This window comes from Stigmatopora nigra, chromosome 19, assembly GCF_051989575.1.
Source record: "Stigmatopora nigra isolate UIUO_SnigA chromosome 19, RoL_Snig_1.1, whole genome shotgun sequence".
NCBI lineage: Eukaryota > Metazoa > Chordata > Actinopteri > Syngnathiformes > Syngnathidae > Stigmatopora > Stigmatopora nigra.
The window spans coordinates 5,492,479-5,511,944 of record NC_135526.1 but is presented as its reverse complement, the minus strand read 5'-3'; the positions used below and the strand labels follow the sequence as shown (position 1 = coordinate 5,511,944).

General features: G+C 39.4%; 1 protein-coding gene across 2 annotated transcripts in view; it reads left to right on the top strand.

Moving 5' to 3' along the window:
• flrt1a (fibronectin leucine rich transmembrane protein 1a) overlaps positions 1–19,127 on the top strand; it is a 28,017-nt gene extending 8,890 nt beyond the window's left edge. The window contains exons 2-4 of one of the 2 annotated variants that reach the window (XR_013329782.1): positions 8,816–9,047; positions 13,955–18,088; positions 18,701–19,127. Coding sequence is in view for 1 of the 2 variants with exons in the window: in XM_077740550.1 (XP_077596676.1) it covers positions 14,034–16,079 (2,046 nt within the window). In the remaining variant the exon portion in view is untranslated. Of the gene's footprint in view, positions 1–8,815; positions 9,048–13,954; positions 18,262–18,700 lie in introns of those variants that run through there. The other variant, XM_077740550.1, reaches the window with a different exon arrangement.
• The last annotated feature ends 339 nt before the right edge of the window (positions 19,128–19,466 follow it).

Genomic DNA, 19,466 nt, shown 5'->3' with positions numbered 1-19,466 from the left:
TGGCAGGGAAAGATGAATATTTGGTCAAAAATAGTCACCATGGTAAATGTTGAACAAAAGGTGACATCAAGTTAAAAAACAACAACAAAAAACTCATTGTTATGTCATTTTCAAACGCCCTCTTTGTGCTGTGAGCCACCAAATACAAAGTAATAACATCCCAAACTCCTTCTGGAATCTAACACCACTGGAATGGTCTAAAACAACAACCAAACCTTAAATTATTTCTTGAATCCTCCACAATAAGAAACATTTCCCAGGCTTACAAATAAAGCCACATAGGTGAAGCAAGCAGAATAAAGTGATAGGACTGCTAATGAAAAACACCAAGCTTATTTTCCTACAATATCCCACACAGCCTTGCCACATATTTCCAATTCCATTTCATAACAATCTGATCCGCAAATGTAGATCTTGCCCTGATTAGAATGATGATTACCCATGCAAAAGACACTTTTGTAATCACCATGACAAACAAGACCATCGTTGCTGCTAAGCACCCGAATATGTGAACCTGTTTTTTTTTTCACTGGTAAACTGCTCAAAAATTCCCTGACGCGTGCGTACGTGCGAAAAACTAGTGATGAGCACAGATACGAGACCCTCACAGAAAGCATTATTACTTTCTTATCTCGGCGCGGCAACAATGAACCTATTAACTCATTGTTAAAAACCAGATCGGTTAAAAAAAATGGAACAACTGCTCCTTGCTTTTAATTCTTATTTGAAGCACAAAAAATGGTCATAATGTGAATACTTTTTGCTTTTTTTGTCTTCCAAGACAGTTTAATGCTTTATAAAGGATGGTTGGACAAGGCTAGCGCCTTTTGTGTTTATCCATTTTTCACAATTTGCTGACAATACACAGCAGAGCTAAAGTGGCTTGTGGTATAATATATAGAGTTCAGCGAGTTGTTGTCTCTACTCCAGGTCTTGTTTTGACAGAGGCTGAATTTATCGACGACCGGCAATGTTCGTCTAATGCAGGGGTGTTCAAACTAAGTCCCGCTGCCTCGTTCTTTATCGACCAGCAGCCAATGATAAAGATATCTGTGAGTATAGCCTACAAAACATACTTAAATATAGATACCTTCTATGGAATTTGATGGACGCCATTCTGGGAATTGTACTCAATTTTATGTCCAGAATTTCCTTGTCAAATTTTTTAAACCCCCTCCCCAAAAAATCAGGGCCACTTTGTAACAAATCTACATAACAGCATCAAAGTGGTTTCCCCCTGCAGTCATTTATGTCACACTTAAATTTCAGTGGTCACTGGGACGGCTTTTTACGAGGCCACCGATCAATTCAGAAATTCAATCCGCCGGTCAATCATGTTTTAAATGAATAATTCACAGCCCATCAGAGAAAGCTCAGCAAAATGCTGCACAAGCTGAGCGCTCCACTACAATGTGGAATAAAAGTGCCAAATGGATCAAATGCATGATAGTTTGAATCACTGTGTTGGCTTCCACGAACAAAAAGCTTTTTTTTGCCGCAGAAAAGAGGAAAAAAAACGTGATTCCCGAGATCACAAGAAAAAAAATTACCTATTTTATTAGGGATTAGCGCCGCATTAAACTGCATAAAGGAGACAAGCTCAGCAGGAGGTCAGACTTGGCAAAAACAACAATCTTTATATCCGTGCTGAAGGCAAACAACTGCTAATATGTGCGATTAGCTCCACTTTTATAGTCTTGTTACCGCATTGTGCTAAATAATTCACCCCAGACAACTTTGTCCCTTTTACATATTGTGAAAAGAATGCAAATGAATGATAAAAAAAAATAGGATCACCTGATTTGGATAATCTGCAAAAACAGATTCCAGCTAAATTCGATGCGTGTGATTTATGGTCTGGAAAATACGGGATGTTTATTTTAGTGTGTGATTGCTTGGCAACTTTTCAAGAATTTGCCTTTGAGCTTCACGTGACCCTGAACAGGACAGGCGGTTATATATATATATAAAAAAAAAAAAGACAGATGTATGGATGGATGGATGGCTTTCATGTGGTACCAGGAGTTAAGTGGCTGCAAGACAAATCATTGTTCACGGGAAAGGACATTTGTCTCCATCTTATTTTTGTCAAAATGCATACCGATAATTGTAAGAAGGGTGCGGATGATCGACTTACGACTCCATATTTTGTCAACCATTCAACCTTCACTAGAGAATGGTAATCTAGTACTTTATTGATAAATATACAGAATTGCAATGATTCCTTTTCAAAATGTCACCTTGTTGAAATCTTGACAACAGGGACTAGGAATAATCTGAGGGCATCTGTTTAACTCTGCTTTTTCATCCACAATGGAAAGAAATGGCTGTCTTTGTTTCCGCCGCTCTCCATTTGTCAAGTCCCACTCTATGCGTCGTACGCTTTCCTTATTACCGCATTCACCGACTTTAAGGCCAGCCCTTGGGATATGTCAGCATGCAGATCCATTAAATTATTAGACCTCGTTTATTATTAACTCTGTTGCATACAGAACTGGCCGCTAGCTTTTAATATTCATGCGGGATGACTGTTCCCAACAGATGCTAACAGGACCACGTGGGAACAGATTAATGCAGTCAAGTGCAGAACACGGTGGGCAAAGCGCACGTTTTGACAGCAAGCGTTTTAATAATTAGCACCGTTACCGGTCAGAACCAAAACACACACATGTACACACACACACGTACTTAATTTATTTCGTCATGCATTGGGAATGCATTATTCATCTTGGATGCCAAATAGCACTATTGATTTAGGAACTGAAAGTATAGAGACAAATTTATGGTGTAAGAGTGTTATTTTGCACCAAAAACTGTGCACTCACAAAGCCAAAATGTTTGCATTTGATAATTTTTAAATTTGCTGAATTATTTTGACACCATTGTTTGCATGCAATGTTTTTTTTTTTTGCAAACTGAATTCATTTGTCTACATTGACTGCATTAAAGCTTGTTTTAATGTTAGATAAACATAACATTACAGGTGATAGTTAGGCAGGAATGATCTGAAATACGAGCATTTGATTGGCTTAAATTGGCTGCAATTTCTCCCATTAGACACCCAAAGCCTTTTGAAGGTGTCATATAATCAACCAGTGGTAATCTCATTTCTAAAATTTTAATTTGCAACTTCTAAATGTCTGCCAATGCCTCTATTTTGACACGTCAGGCAATATCTTTTATTAATATATTTCATTTTTTTTCCCTTTATCAAAAACCTTCCATTTTCCTTCAACCTTGAAACCCTCCAAAGAGTGAAAATAAAATGTACTTTTCAAAAAGTACACCTAGAAATGAAAAAAGTGCAACATTAAAAGGATGTGAAATTACCTGGCTGAATTTTCTTCTGAAATAACAAAAAAAAAAGACCACAAAGTGCTAATCTAATTCTCCCTGTTCTCGCCAGGCTGTAAATTTGTCATCTGACAGTGACTCATCCATAAGATTAGTCTCTTTTTTTTCTGAAGATTTGCCCTGCGCCTCTTTGCTTAATTTCCTCTTTTTTTCTCTGTCCCCTTGCACGTTGACCTTGTCCCTCTCCCCACCTTCGCTTGGTTGTGAGACTGTCCACATCATGTGAATTGCCTCTTCATTTACAGTCCCCGCATCCGTTCCATGGGGGAAAAAAAAATGGGAACGAAGAAGGGGGCCGGGCTGTTTGTTGTTTGCATTTGATTTCACCAAGACGAGCCAAACAGGCCTTGACTATTGTACGTTATGTTGGAGGTTGCCTGGAGAGATGGACAACGTGACGTGCCCCTCTCTGGGGAGAAGAGGCGTGTCTGTGACAGGCTGCAGTGATTAGTGGAGCTTTGTGGGGAGAATTTGTCAAACACAAGCGGCCAAGGCCACCGCTGCAACTCTTCAATTTGTTTGCTAGCCGTGCAACCTCACTGCTGCATTTTTGCAGCATTCCATGTCATCCCACTTTCTTCTTCTTGAGATGTTAACCTGATATAATTATGGGAAGAAAATATCGGTTGATGGCCACGTGGTTTACGATCATCCTTTTTTTTTGAGCATTTCTAGTCAAGGCTATCATTTGTGCTGGATTCCGTCATAAATGGGATTGGTTGTTTCTTTAATTTGGGCTCATTATGCTTTTTTTTGGTGACTGATTCGGAACTTTATTGACCGGGTCTGTCACAATCAAATAGACTTGGTTAACAGTTGGTTAATTTTTCGGAGACTTATTTTGTAAACTGAGAATAACCAACACCTGAGCTGAAAAGTAAATATGAAAACAACCATTAACCCCTCGAGCCACATTGATTAGCCTTTTAGATGTGCAGTGTAGGAAATGTCAAAGTAAATCCATGCATTAAAAGAAACTCATTTTAATTAGCAGCTGAAAAGCCAATCAAAGTAGCCCGACTCATTACTGTCAAGAGCAGAGGGCATGAAAAACACGGATGACAGATTTAGTGGCCTCCATCCACCCCCCCATGGGATGCATCTACAGTTTTATGGTAAGGGAAACAATTTATCACAAGGCAATTCATCTGTGGTTAACTTTTAATGAATGCTCGACAATTATGACTTTTAATATGCCTAGCATTGCCCCGCATTGCTCCCCATGTTTATTTTTCCTTCAGAAAACTTCACACTGCTCTGAGAGATAGATGATGATGATATTTAGAAAAAGGAATGAATATATAACCACAATAGTGACTCACCGATACCATTCTTTTGACTCTCAAAACCGATTATGACACGAATTGTGATGATGTGCCGATAGTGTATCAATATGGTTAAAAAATATATATAATACTAAATCACTTTAATATAAGGTCAATATTTTCATAACTTGGACCAAGTACTTTACTTTAAAATATCTGTCATACATTTTCCGAACTAAATGTCCAATCCATTTGAATTGTGATGACTAATAAACATGAATTCTCTGCCAAAATCCCACTTCATATGGATTGGACATCTGATAGTAAGAAACTCATATGAGGAAGTTTACATCTTGACTAGAGGAAGAAAAATCTAAATCTCATTAACTGCCATTGACAATGTCCTGTATTTTTTTGGCACTAAAATGAATATCAATCAAAAAATGTCCCTGAACTTGAGAAAAAATAAAAACTTAATTCTTATATAATGCTCCTTCCAAATGGTCTGGGTCTTCTTAGTCATCTGTTTTCCTCACAGCGTCTCTATTAACACTCCACTCTATATTCCTTTCATGTTTACATTAGTCTTGCTGGCCAGCTCCTCAGGCTCAGTCCCTGCCAATATTTGTGTTTGGGTGAAATCTGCACCCTATTTCCTACATTTTACCACCTCATTTATTGCTTTCTTTACCCCATTTTTTTTCTCTTTATCCACCCCTGCCTTGAATGTACAATATTAAGAATAAGAACTAAAAGATAAAATAAGTGCAGTAGAGGAAACATGGACATCCAGGGCTTAAAACGGACCAAATTTGAAAGTGCATAAGTGGGCCTTGATGTGGAAAAGACCAGATTATACATGGTAAAGCTTTCTATGTAGGACAGATGCGCTTCTTAGTGAAAACGGCAACAAAGAATGCTCTTTCATGAAGAGGAATAGGAAGGTCCAAATGATTAAAAAAAAATAAAAAATTCCAAGCCAAATGCTCATGAATTGATCACATTTTGGTGGGTTTTTTTTCCCAACTCCGTTAGACGTCATCTTTGACATCTTAGACTACACTGCTCTCTGCCACCTCCATCACTGAATAGACATTATGTGCTGCCACATTAAAAGTCTGATCACATCACTGACTGTGTGTGTGTGTGTGTGTGTATGTGTGTCAAATCATCTCGGCTTTGCTTTCCGCACATCTATCACTGTAAAATCACAGTAAGCTACAAACCACTTACAGCAGGCGTGAACATTTGAATCTTTTATGAGAGGGTGCTGTAATAACAGACCTATGTAACAAAATCCTCCGTTTAGACGGCAGACTCTTTTGGAAAATACAGATTATACTGGATTTATTTTTTCTTTTGCACGTCCTTCAACAATATTTGATTTCATAACGTCGCGGCTCATTAACGGCACTGCTGAGAGCGAGATGGAGAAATGTCATTGGGGAGCTTTGTTAAATGTAAATTGGAGTGTTGGAGTCTGATAAAAAAATTATGATAATAACTACAGAAAAATGTTTGAGTAATGGTGGCTTATGCTCATATGTAGTAACCTGCTGACAATCAGGATTTGTCACAAAGGTATTATACTTTTTTTTATTTCTGCAGTCATGATTCAATAAGTAGTGATACATTAAAAGAAAATCTCAGTGGGCAGGTAAGTGAATTTATTGCACTTCAGATTGGTTTTGTTCTCTTCTACGATTGGAGACTTTTTACACACATTACTAGGCTGGGCATTTTTATCCAAATTGTATCTTATAAATCAATATTATGAATGAATTCAAGGGGTTTTTTTCTTCTTCTTTTATTGCAGATGACAAAAAAATCAAGTTGACAAGTAGTCCTTAAACAGATTATTATGTGAGAGTTTGTATTTGGGGCTGACAGCCCAAAAGGGAAGATACAAAAAAAAATATTGATTATAAAATGATGTCTTTTTCTGTTGCTTAGCAAAGCACATGAAATTTACAATTGCAGCTACTACTTCATTCTCAAGAGTTTGTTTTTGCCGTGTTCTTGGGTCATCAGTGTGTGTGTCTGCATCCATTTCCTAGAGATGCTCCTTTGCAATAAGTGGTTTTTGGCATGAATTAATGTTGCCCTTAAATCCCAGCCGAAAATTCTAAATAGACAAGGATGGATGCTTTCATATTAGACTCAAATGGCCCTTAGAATTTGGGTGCCACTTCAGAAAATCCAAGTGATTTGGAATCATTTTCATAGCGCCAGATGTATAATCTAGTAAATGCAGAGGCAGTTTTGGGAGGGAATTTCTAAATGACACAAACCTGTCAATTTCCCAGAGGTAAGAATAGAAAATAACAGATGTCTAGTCTCAGTTGTTCCTCCCACCTGTCGCCTAAAGTAATCTGGAATGAGTACATGTTACCTGTGAAGCTAAAGAGGACCCCAATGAGTGGGGATGGTTGGTTTTGCAACAGAATCACTGCTTAGCCAGGAGCAAATACCCCATGCTGTTCTCCATTGGCACCATGTTGAAACATTCGGCGAGAAAGCTTCCTCAGAGACTGTAGGACTGATTACCATTCTTTTTTTTCCCCAGTATAACACACCGGGAGCCTGAGATCTCCTCGTTATTTAAACAATATGGCTTGAACTGAAGACTGGGCATTATGCCTCCTAAAAAATCTTTAGTTAAGCATGACTAATAGGATTTTTTTCCCAATAATTTTATGCTGTGCACAATGAAATTGTCATTTTTGTTTAACTCATGGCTTGACAGTGGCATCCAATCTATTTGAAGTGCTGGAATTCATTTGAATTCACAGCAAAATGACAAAAAGAGACATGATTGGGGGTGGGGGGTTGGATAAAAAAGCATAGTGGCAACGATCTGGATGTTCTGCAGCAGATGGCAGACAAAGCGGGTGTGCAGAGAGTTTGAGTCAGCACATTTTCCACATGGCACATCTGCAATTTCAGCTCTGGCGACCTACTCAGGATTGAGCGCGCCAACGCCACGGTGATTGACGGCTCTTGTTAATGGGAGGATTTCTAGGAGGAGAACAGCAGGTTAGTGTCAAGGTCAACCGGGAGGCGTTTGGCAGAAATCCAATTGGAGATTTCAACAAGAAAATTGGAAACACGCAACCCTGACTGTGGTTCAGAGTGCTGAATCAAAAAGGTCACTTTGGGGGCGTGTGGATGTGGCGACAGCATCAAAAAAAAAAAGAAGGAAAAAAAAACGAGCGATTGGAATGCTATCGGTTACGCAATGTTTTCAACTTGACTGGAAGTAACGATCCTTCAATTTGATCCATCGTCTTTATGCGTGTGAGTCAAACAACCATTCACATGTAGCGATGAAAGGGGGGCATTTTAAAAAAAGATGGCTTTTTTTTTCTTCTTGTGTAAAGTGGCGGTTTGGAAATGTATGCTGAATTCTGCACATCTGATGTGGTATGTTGAGGTCCAAAGGCAATATGTTGATGTTGTGGCGGTTTGACGTTTCTGCTCTGCTGCAAGCTGTTTTTAGCAAATACTTTGGAATTTGGAAAACCCCATGGCCATGATATTAAATACTTTACAGTCAGGTCAGGATGCAGTAATTATATGGATCTATCTATATTTATATACACTACTGTATATGTATGTTTTTTTCCTGAAAAAAAAAACTGTGGTATCCGTACAATATCGTCAAACAACATAATGTGCCAAAAAAAATGATAACAGTGCAACATTAGGAAAACTCTTTAGGCAAAGTTCCATTGGATTTCATCATATTTTAACTAGGATAGCATCTCATGTTCCTTTTGAATCCCCTTTGATATTACTTTTATGCTCAATCTTTCATCGACCGAGAGTAGATGAGGCCAGCATTATATTTGATGGGAAAGCAAATGAATTTTAAAGTGGGTTGACATTTTATTTCAGTAATTGGTGTTAAATACACATAAGCATCAGCAAAAGCTTGTGCAAACACTTTTGATTTCTTTGAAGAGAACCTAATGAAAATTTCCAACTAAACCATGTAATCCCCCCCCCCCCCCCCCTAAAATGACCAATGTGCAATTTGCTGTTTACGACACGTGCCATAGTGCACTTGACGGGCGCGACAGTTGAGTAATGCCATCACGGCTTCATTCCAGGATGTGACATTTTGACATTTGATTTACATTGACGGTCAGCCGGAATCCCCTTGTGATTTTTATCCGCCCTCACTTTCTCCGCAGAGGGCCCATCCAGCCAGCCAGCCAGCGGCATCTTCTCATTGACATAAAAACGGAAAATAAAAAGACTCCGGAGAGCTTCTGCCGCTGATAGTGGCAGCACACTTCCAAGCAACACCTCGTGTATCACAGTTTATGGACGACGTGTCGACAGGAGCTGGAGAAGATACAGCTGGCGCATTTTAAAGAATCGCGGCTGGTTTGGAAATGTAGAGCCAATGGCAAGGAAAGAAAGGTATGTTGTTGTTGTTTTTTTTGGTAAAGTATATTCAATAGCAAATTGGAGATTTCCACAGCCAATTAAAATTGAGGCTTTGCATTGGCAATGGTAGGATCATTTTAAGTAGCCGTAAAAAAAAAATGCTGTTATTTGGTTTTTTTCTGTGCTTTGATGCATAATGCGAAGACCCAAAAGTTAATAAAATCTTTTTTCAAGGCAAATTAATGATTAGGAAAGGCAAAAAAAACCAACAATTGGCTTTTTAGTCATTTCAAATTGGAGTTTCAGACCTCAACCTAACTTTGAATGGGACTTTGGGGCCTCAAATTTTGATACAAATAATTTTGTTATCCATCAAATATTTGGTCAAAAGGTTTATCATTCTTTTTATTGATTCTCCTTGAAGCTAATCTATGCTTTTGGAGGTGAAAGTTGGGTTGCTATTTCAAGGACAAAAGCAATAAAAGCTAAACAGATGCGGATTCACATGCTGCGAAAGGTGGCTGCCGCACTCCGCATGATCTTTTCTGAGCCCTTAAGGCAGCTTATACTCTGTTTATTAATCTACTGCTGTCTCCATGTACAGTGCACACAATTATCTCCAACATTGCGGCCAGATAATATTCATATCAACATTAACATAAGCGGCATGCATTCAGTCTTCAAACCATAAAATCCAGCCTCACTCTTCCATCTGAAGTTCCTGCAAAACATTTATTGATTATATCCAATGTTGTAAAATATTATATGGACATTTTCTGTCTATCATCACAGTATACAAACCTGTTCTTGTGGTGGATATTTTAGCCAGCAAATGTCCTCCAATTTGCCCTAACATTGATTCCAAATACTACGATAATGCCTCAATTTGTCCCCAGTCCACTTAATAGTTAGCCAATTACCTTATTTCTGCCAACCTTAGGTGAGCAATGCATGCAAGACAATTGAAAATAGCAACTAATTTTGTATTCCAAACAGAGCAGAAGAAAATGCAATTTGTTCCAATTTTTATATTTGATTATTTCTTACAAAAGGAAAAAAAAACTTTGTAGTAGTAGATCATTATTAAATATCTGCATCTGTCTGCATTGCATAGTTTTACATTACTTGTTGCATTAAACATTTGTGGCAGGTCACGTTAGGTTCATAATTTTGGTATTAAGAGTTTTACTATGGCTTTTAAGAGCCATGTGATTTAGACCTCAATGGCACTGAAAGAGTTAATTACTGCATAATGGTTGAATTTTCCATTTGGCTCACATTTGATGAGACAGAAGGGGGTTGTAATTGCGTGGTATTTGCCAGCATTCATTGTCTCAGCCTCTCAAGACGAGCTATTTGTTCTCCTGAAGATTTCAGTTGGGAAAATATAAAAGCAGTTTAAAATGGGATCAAGCAAATGTTGCATTTCCAGAGAGTTGACATCTAGAGAGAGATTTCTTTGTAGACACAAAGAAATTTTAATGCTTCAAATTCAAGCGACAAACAGACTACTTTTTTTTTTTTTAAAAGGACATGGAGATACAAGTACTTTGTATTATATATTCATGAAGAAGACAATGCACGTGTCCTTTAGTTTTTCTTATAGTGTGTTTAGGGTAAGTCTTTTGAAAATGACATATTGCACAAAATCGACATATTATTTCTTCGTACTGGACATTGCGGATTATTTCAGGGATAACGGAGAGTATTGAAGACCGATATCCATCGTGGACTACTACCTTATTAATACTTTAAGCAAATATGCGGTTGTTTTTGCTTGTCTTGAGTTGCCGTGAGGTAGAGTTAAGCCAAATCCTCTCACACGCCCAGTCAGTGTCAGATTAGTTCTCTTTGTGAGCAATTTCGGAGCATCGTTCTTTTGTAAAGGATTTACCTGTAATCTGCCTGTCTTGGGTTAGAAAAAACTGCACTGATTCAGAGTATATTTAAAATTGACTGGGAGATCAGAACACGTTATGGACGTCTATCATCGTCAATGGCATTGAATTATGAGTTATTTCATATAGGAAATTAAATCAATCATAGTGAATTGGACTTTAAATTATGCGGGCAAAATTGTTCAATTGTTATGAAACAAAGCTTGTAAATACTGTATGCTCCTCGTAGTAATAAAAAAAAGATGAACTTTTATAGTTCTATGTTGTCTGTGGCAGCCAGTGAGTTAAAAAAAGGATAATTTACAACAACAGACATTAGTCAAGACCCCCGTTTGAATAAACATTGTGCTCGATAGCATGTATTACAAGTTACATGCCACTCATACAACTTATTAAAAATGTAGCTCTTCCAAAGGCCTCGGTTGGAATTATGAGAGCCATACGGAGAAAACATAAAATGTTAATCTAGAGAACAGCCATATTTTATTCACATATGGGTGATTTTCAGGCGCAGTGAGAGTATACCACCTAATATTTGTACGCAATGAAGGCTTTCATGTTTAAGGGGATGGAATTGTACTCTCATTTATAACCTTGTTTTGCTAGCCATTTAAAACCTTGTTTTTTTTCTTTTTTCACAACAGCCACACTATTATAAATAATAGTGCACGCATGTATCCAAGCGCAATGAATAGAATGCACTCTGCAGGCTTTTCATTCATTTCCCCATGTCAGATCTTCTGATTTATTTCCATCATCACCTTAACTGTCATGTTTTCATTCCTTCTTTTTTTTCTAATATCCAATCCCTCCATCCACAAGCTACATAAACATTACATGTCAGATAAGATGCCGGTCTACTATTATCTTTTCCCTGCTGTCGCTTAAGTGGATCTCCTGACCCCTCCGGTCATCGAAAATCTCGTTTCTTCTCTCCGTGGGGGTCTTAATGGGGAAAAGAACTCAAAGGTCTTCGCTCAAAGCTTTTGTCTGTCACTCTCTCTAGGTTGCCTTTTGACTAATTTGTAAATTGATCTAGTCTTGGGTTCCAGTATTAGGTTGGGGGGTAGGGGGGGGTCGTCCAGTGACCTGTGGACTCCCTGAGGCGACTGTCTGTCTGCTAAACACATTACCCCACATCCCAGACTGCCTTGCGCACAACTGTAGGCAGAAACCCCAAACGTTTATTGTCCAGAAATGGGTCAATGTCCACAAATTCATCACGCATGGAAGGTCAATGCTTCAAGTGAACCTTAAAGGACAAATATTCATACACATCTGTAGTTTAAAATCAAATTTGGTGCATTCACAACTGTCGCATTGATTACCGTATTTTCAGGACTATAAGTTGCACAGGTCTGACTTGTGTTATTATTTTTATCTCTAAGTGAAAGGGTTTTTTAGGCCATAGTTATCTCAAAAACTTATATTAACAGATACCTATTTAGGCTGCTTTCCATTTCATCTTTGTCATGTATTTTTTGGCATAGTATAATAATGGGATTCTTAATTCAAAAAGTCACACCAGAACTCCAAGCATTTTCCCAACAGACTTGCTATTCCTATGCTCAATTACCATACTGCCGTATTTCCCGCCTGGAGAATACTCTAATCTACGTGAGCTCCTCTGTCAGATGACTGGGATTTGTGAAGAAATCAATACTACAACGCGAGTGCGTCTGATGTTGCACAGGCCATAAAGGTTTGACTAATGACCCTGGCTGTTGACAACTCGGAAGGGCTCAACTTGTCATTGTTCCACTGTTTTTCCCTTTTCAGTCTTTAAAGAACTAACTGCCTTAGGGATCACTGATGAAATCTACCCCCTTTATTTATTTTTTACCAATAATTTGGTTTACGAATCTTCTGATTGTTTTTCACCCATTTAATTTTCTATGGGAGAAAAGCACCCTCTGTAGGGCACGCATTGAACTTACTAGTAGCCATTGACACCAGCAGAGGTCCAAATTTTTATGAATGGCAGGCTGTAGGTCAAATAAATAAAATCATCTTTAGAGTAATATATTTCTCTATTATTTAATGCTTCATATAAAGTCTATTTATTTTCAGATTGCCGCTCAGTTTCTTAATGATGAAAAAAGCTGACCCAGTGAGGTATTCTGTCATTTAAATTATTTATTTGAAGTTCTGGTCACCCAGAATCTCTACATTACATTTCACAGATAAAATATTTAATGATACACTATTTAAATATGACACTTAATTATGTAGATTTTTTTTCAGCGACCATCAGCAATGGCCTTCGGCTTGCCTAAATGATGACAATGAACTTATGTGTGTAGTCTTCCTTCTTGGTAATGGAAAAGTGCCTTCAGTTGTGTCTAACTAATGGAACCATCTGCCAGCAACTCCTGGAGACTCTCAAGATGTGTTCAATAATTCAGAGTATTCTTAGGTCTTCATATCTATCCGCATAGTAAGTGTAATTCCAAATTTAGAGCTAGATTTGGCCATTCAAATTTCTGAGGCCTTGCACTTCACTACGCTTTGCACGCACAATCGGGTTTGGTAAAGGTCCAATTATGTCAGGATGACTTAAGTCAAAAAGGCAATTTGTAGTAGGTTTTAATTTGGTTTGGGACTCGTCCTGCCTTGGGTGTATACACAAAGAGCCTCGGTCGGAGAAAGCTACAAGAGCAAAAACAAAACAATGTCGCAGACATGACAGAAATGTCAGTCTTTAATATAGAATTGGGACATAAAAAAAAGTGGAAATGGGCTGGAAAAGATGTAGAAAAAGAATTTGACATGGGATTGAAAAGGAATCCGCTGTTCCAATGGAATAGAAGAGGTAGGCTAGTAGAGTTTCAATTTTATGACTGTAGAGGGAGACTTCTGGTAAACCTTATTAACGGAGCACTTATCTTTATTTTGCTGTAAATCACTGACACAATGATGATGGGAATGCTTAGCAGACAATTTGTTCCGTCTGTAAATGTTTGATCAAACGCGGATATCGAGCCAAATTGTTTGTCTCTTGTTTCGATAGTCCTCAATTTCATGGTCTCTTTGTCTCATTAGGGTGGAGGTCGGTGGAGTCCAGCAGCACTTTGCGGCTTAAAAGAAGATCGGAAGAAGTACAATTCTCTCCTTCACCACAATGGCACCCTTTAAAATGGCGAAACTGGAGGCCCGGCTGCCATTTCTTCTCCTCTGCTTAACCCTCGGCATGCGAGCGCTTGACTTCGCCACGGCTACGATCCAAGGATACGTGGGAGAAAACGACCCGATTTGCCCGTCTGTTTGTAGATGCGACGAAGACTTTATTTACTGCAACGATCGCGGCCTGAACTCCATCCCCTCGCTACCCGCTTCGGCGTCTGTCCTCTATCTGCAAAACAACCAGATAAACAACCCAGGCCTTCCCACTTCCTTGGAACGCCAGCTCACCGTCCGAGTGGTCTACCTGTACGATAACGAACTGGACGAATTCCCCGTGCACTTGCCGCCGTCCGTCCGGGAACTGCATTTGCAAGACAACAACATCCGCACTATTCCTCGTAGTGCTCTGGCTCGGATGCCCCTGCTGGAGAAGCTCCACTTGGACGACAACTCCATTTCCACCGTCAGCATCGAAGAGCAGGCGTTCGCCGATAACCCGCGACTGCGCCTACTCTTCCTCTCCCGTAATCACCTGTCCAGCATCCCCTCGGGATTGCCCGCATCTTTGGAAGAACTCCGTTTGGACGACAACCGAATCTCCACCATACCAACCCATGCCTTCCGCGGCCTCACTTCGCTCAGATGTCTCGTTTTGGACGGTAACCTCTTGGCCAATCAGCGCATCGCCGACGACACCTTCTCACGTCTGTCCAATTTAACAGAGTTGTCCTTGGTCCGTAACTCCCTTCAGACTCCGCCCGTCAACCTTCCCAGTGCTCACCTGCAGCGGTTGTCCCTGCAAGAGAACGCCATGGTTCACATGCCCCGCGGCTCATTGGATGGCATGCGCAGGCTGCAAAGGCTAGACCTCTCTGGAAATAATCTAACAACCCTCCCGCGAGGACTGTTCAAAGACTTGGACAACTTGGCTCAGCTGCTAGTGCGGGGTAACCCTTGGCACTGTGGCTGTAATTTGCGTTGGCTTTACGATTGGTTGCGACTTCGGGGGAACTCGGTCACAGTCAGAGGTCTTACCTGTCAAGGCCCTGAAAGGGTGAGGGAAATGGCTCTGAAAGACCTGGCAGCTGAGATGGAGGAATGCGAGGTCGTGCGGACATCCGGGACCAAGGACAAAGCGGGTCTTGGCGGAGTAGATGGTTCTACCACCAACGTACCGCCCCAAGGCTCGCTCTTTACTCTCCGGTCAAAGCGACCCGGCCTAGGTTTTCCAGACTCCGGCCTGGACTATACTCTGGGCAGCAGCGGCGTAGGGAAAAGTCTGGCTCTCAATGTGAAGCCCCTCTCTCCCAGTAGCATACGCGTTACCTGGAGTGTCGCTCAGCCAACTTCTTCCTTCAGGCTCAGTTGGCTTCGACTAGGTATCGGCAACGCCATGGGATCCATCACCGAGACTCTGGTGCGGGGCGAACGCCGCGAGTATTTGCTCACCTCCTTGCAAGCGCGGTCGAGCTACATTATCTGCATGATACCCCTTTCCGGCAGCTCCGAGAGCAAAAGGGGGTCTTCGGGAGAAGCCGACCCCGACGAAGCTCTGGTGTGTGCAAAAGCCGAGACGACCGACCCCCTTCCGTCCGAGGAGGACCGAGATAACACTTCCAGGCCTATCACGGCGCTGCCCTTGACGGGGATTATCGGCGGCGCTACGACAATCGTCTCCCTGGCACTTATTTTCGCCATCTTTTGCTGGTACGGCCACCGGAGCGGCCACTTGTGTTCACGGGACCATTACACTCGCAACGGCTCCCGCAAGAGCAAGAATTATGACGACTACATCGAGTCGGGCACCAAGAAAGACAATAGTATATTAGAAATCCGTGGTCCAAGCTTACAGATGACGCCGATGGCTGCTTGCCAGTCCGTGCAACCTAAACCCTTACAAGAAGATTACATCATTCATACTATATTCCCGTCCAATGGCACTGGCTTGTATAAAGATGCCCATCATCTGTCTAATGTGAGGCAAAGCATCAATAGGGGTTACAGAGAAGGAGGAATCCCAGATATAGACTATTGTTACACATGATGTATACTCATCTACCAGATCCTGACCATAGAATCATGGGTACACTGTATCAGATGCACAATATTCCTCCTCCTTCTCCTCCTCTTCCTCCTCCTCCTCCTCCACTTGGACACTTCAGAAGCACCTTTCTGTGCCTTTGACTTCTGGTCTCTCATTCCATATTTCCTGTGGTTTATCTGCACTAAAAGTACAGTAAGCGATTTATCTGGACCTGAAACTGTGCGGGAGGAGATGAGACATTTCTTTTTGTAGACCCACGCTGGACCTTTTGACATTTGGGCCCTCTCCGTTCCGCGTAAGCAAAGAATGTATGTTCTGTCGAGAGATGAGATCGATTTGTTTGTTAAAAAAAAAAAAAATGAAGAAAAAATAATAAAAAAGAGACGATCTGAATGGAGGTTTTGATGAATGGACATTTTGGATTGTGGTTTTGGGTTTTCAACCTTCGATAAATTTGATCCAACAATCAGTATTTTAAATGGCTCAATTGTATCGAGTATCGACGGAAAAGAGAAGCTGGGAATTGTTTTGGTTCAAAAGCAAAATGGCCGATTGTCTTAAAGCAAAGCTTTTCTTTGGGGTTGCCGTGTTGAGTGACGTTTGTTTGTAGATAATTAGATTTGGTATTGGTTGGACTGTTTGGAAATGTATTTGTTTTGTTTTTAGAGAAGTCTTCATCCTGCACTGCGTATTTAATTTATTTCATTTGATTTTATCCTTCTGTTTTTGTCATCGCTGTAATTATTTTGGAACTACTCGATGCTTGAGTTGACATTTAACAAATAAACAGAGCATAGGATGAATACATAAGTACATGAAAATAGCATTCATTGAATTAGAGGGAAAAGATTTAAAACATGTTGCAACAAAATGTGAAAATCCTCAATGAATATACACAAAAAATACGTTTTTTTTCAATATTTTCTTTAAATTGTTAAACATAATACTCAATTTTCCTATTTTTTTCATTAGACTATATTTTGCATGTACTTATGGATTTCCCAATGCTTTTTGATGTATATTTGCTCAATGTTAATTCAGGCAAAATCATTTTTTTATATTGTCCCGCCTTATTTTTGTTACTATTTATGAAAACCAATTTTAAAAATAATAATAATGAATGGGTTTACAAGACATTACAACTAATGTAAAAATCCATCTTTGGGTTACAACCTCAATTTGACATTTGTGGAAATCCTGCTGATTCATTTTTTTTCCTCTGTCGACATCCATTTAGTCCTGAAAAAGAGCAAGTTACACATTATGGGGAACTTCTTGTGTGAGTCAAATCTTTGCAGGAATGAAAAATGAGGCAAGTGGATAGATTTGTAGCATCATCAAAGATGAGGTGGTAAGAAGGGTTTATTGTTGTTTGCCTTTTGGGATGGTGAAATGCTCATTCTGACGTTTTTATTACCAAGTGGCACTGAAAATGTATTAGCACTTAACGGAGAAGAGGAATAAAAGTAACGAGCGACGTAAAGTTAACGCCTCCCAGCACTAAGAAAGACACACTATGGATCGCGTTGTCGTGATTGAAACTCACTCTTGTGTTAAATTTTTGGCTACCATTGACGTGGTGAGACGTCCAATCCACTTTTAACTGGATTGGACGCCTCGCCCTGTCAATAGTGGTGAATTATTTAATGTTTGTAATTCACAAATGACTGTGATTTGGGGTTTTAACATTCTTTATTGCTGTTTTCCATCCACCAATTGTGCTTCCTTGACTATTTTCTCCGGCCTGAGTTTAATGGTGGTCACTGATAAATGTCAGAGTAAATCAAAAGTTCTCAAAATAGCATCTTAACGGCCTATTTCAGAAAATGTCAATATGCAGTAATTGCTATTTTGCAATTGTAATAAACTAGAAATGTGCATACTAATCCAGTCTTTATTTAGCAGGGTTGCTGTGGATTCACTCTTTAAAGGATTTTTGGTCTGAGGAAAGACAAACATCAAGACTATGAGGATTTGATTTAGTCGATATTAAACTGGAATTTGATCAGGTAAAATTTGCTCATGACTCATAAATACAAACATGGCCGCCACTACAATTGTTTTTATTCTCTGAAAAGTAGAAAGAAAAGGGTGCCATACATTTTGATGAAAATGTGGATGTGAAATACAATGAATTTGTGTGACTTCAGGTGGAATCAATAAAGGTTTTCTAAGCTTGTTATCAGCGAAAGCTGTTATTTATTTCACCATGGAAGGATTTTAAACATTTTAAATATAGGTGAAGGGGACAAGTACTCTACAAATGAAGACTTTAACATAATTCTGCATACTTGAAGTACCACAACTACACTTTACTCGGAAAATAATTGAAATTTCTATTGATTTTTCTTTCTTTTTGTGCATACAGTGCAAAAAAAAGGATGTCCATTTGCTCCCAGTCCTCCCAGTTGAAAAAGATTGGACATATGCTGCTACCTATGAATTTCTTTATGTATTTATAAGCAAATCTCTTGTTATTGAGCATTCAGGAAAAGCATACATTCAGGAATATACTTGAAAAACATGCCTAAATGGCTATTGCTTTTATTATAAATGTGCAATTTTGTCATTGTCCGTCTGTTTTTGGGGGCAAATTTAATTAGATTACCTCGCAATTACAGGGGTCGGGATTCCTTCAATCAACTGCAGCAGAGGAATCGTAAACATTTTGTAACAGAAGCAAGATTCCCCGGGCAGAGCGACACAAGTTAATTGGATTCACCGCCTTTCAACATGCGGGTGTGCGTCCCAACTAAAAACAAATTAATTAAGGAGCAATGGAAAAAGCAGGAATGGCAATAATCCTCCAACTCAAGTAAGCTTCCTTCACTGTTGGATTTCAGAAAGCATCCTATTAAAGAAGGCGCGGGTTGGAAAGCATTTGGACACCAAATTCAATCGATTATTTAAACAAAAATGCAGCTGCCAATTATTTCAGTAGCACTTACCAAACTGTTATTTTAAATCTATTGGCATATTAATGAAAAAATGTTATTGATTCCTGGAAATAGTCTTTTATTGACATTTTTCTGTCCTATTGCACACCATGAAAATTCAATTACACAGAAAAAGCTACCATTGAAAGCCCAAAACTGTATTTTTACAATAAATAGTATATTTTACCTGGCCCTGCACCCAATGTACTCTAGCACAAGTAGCTATTTTACAATTAGATCACGAGACAAATGTTTTAGGGGATCTCGGACAGTAAAAGCTTTCCGCAGGAGTCCTTTGATAATACGACGGTAATTGAGTTAGTGGAAAAACTGCAGGCCATGCAACTACTTGGCCTGCTGCTTGATCCATCAATGGAAACAACATAGTATTTTTATCACATATTAATGCCATTTTGGGGGGAAATTAGCGTTTGATATATTAAAAAAAAAG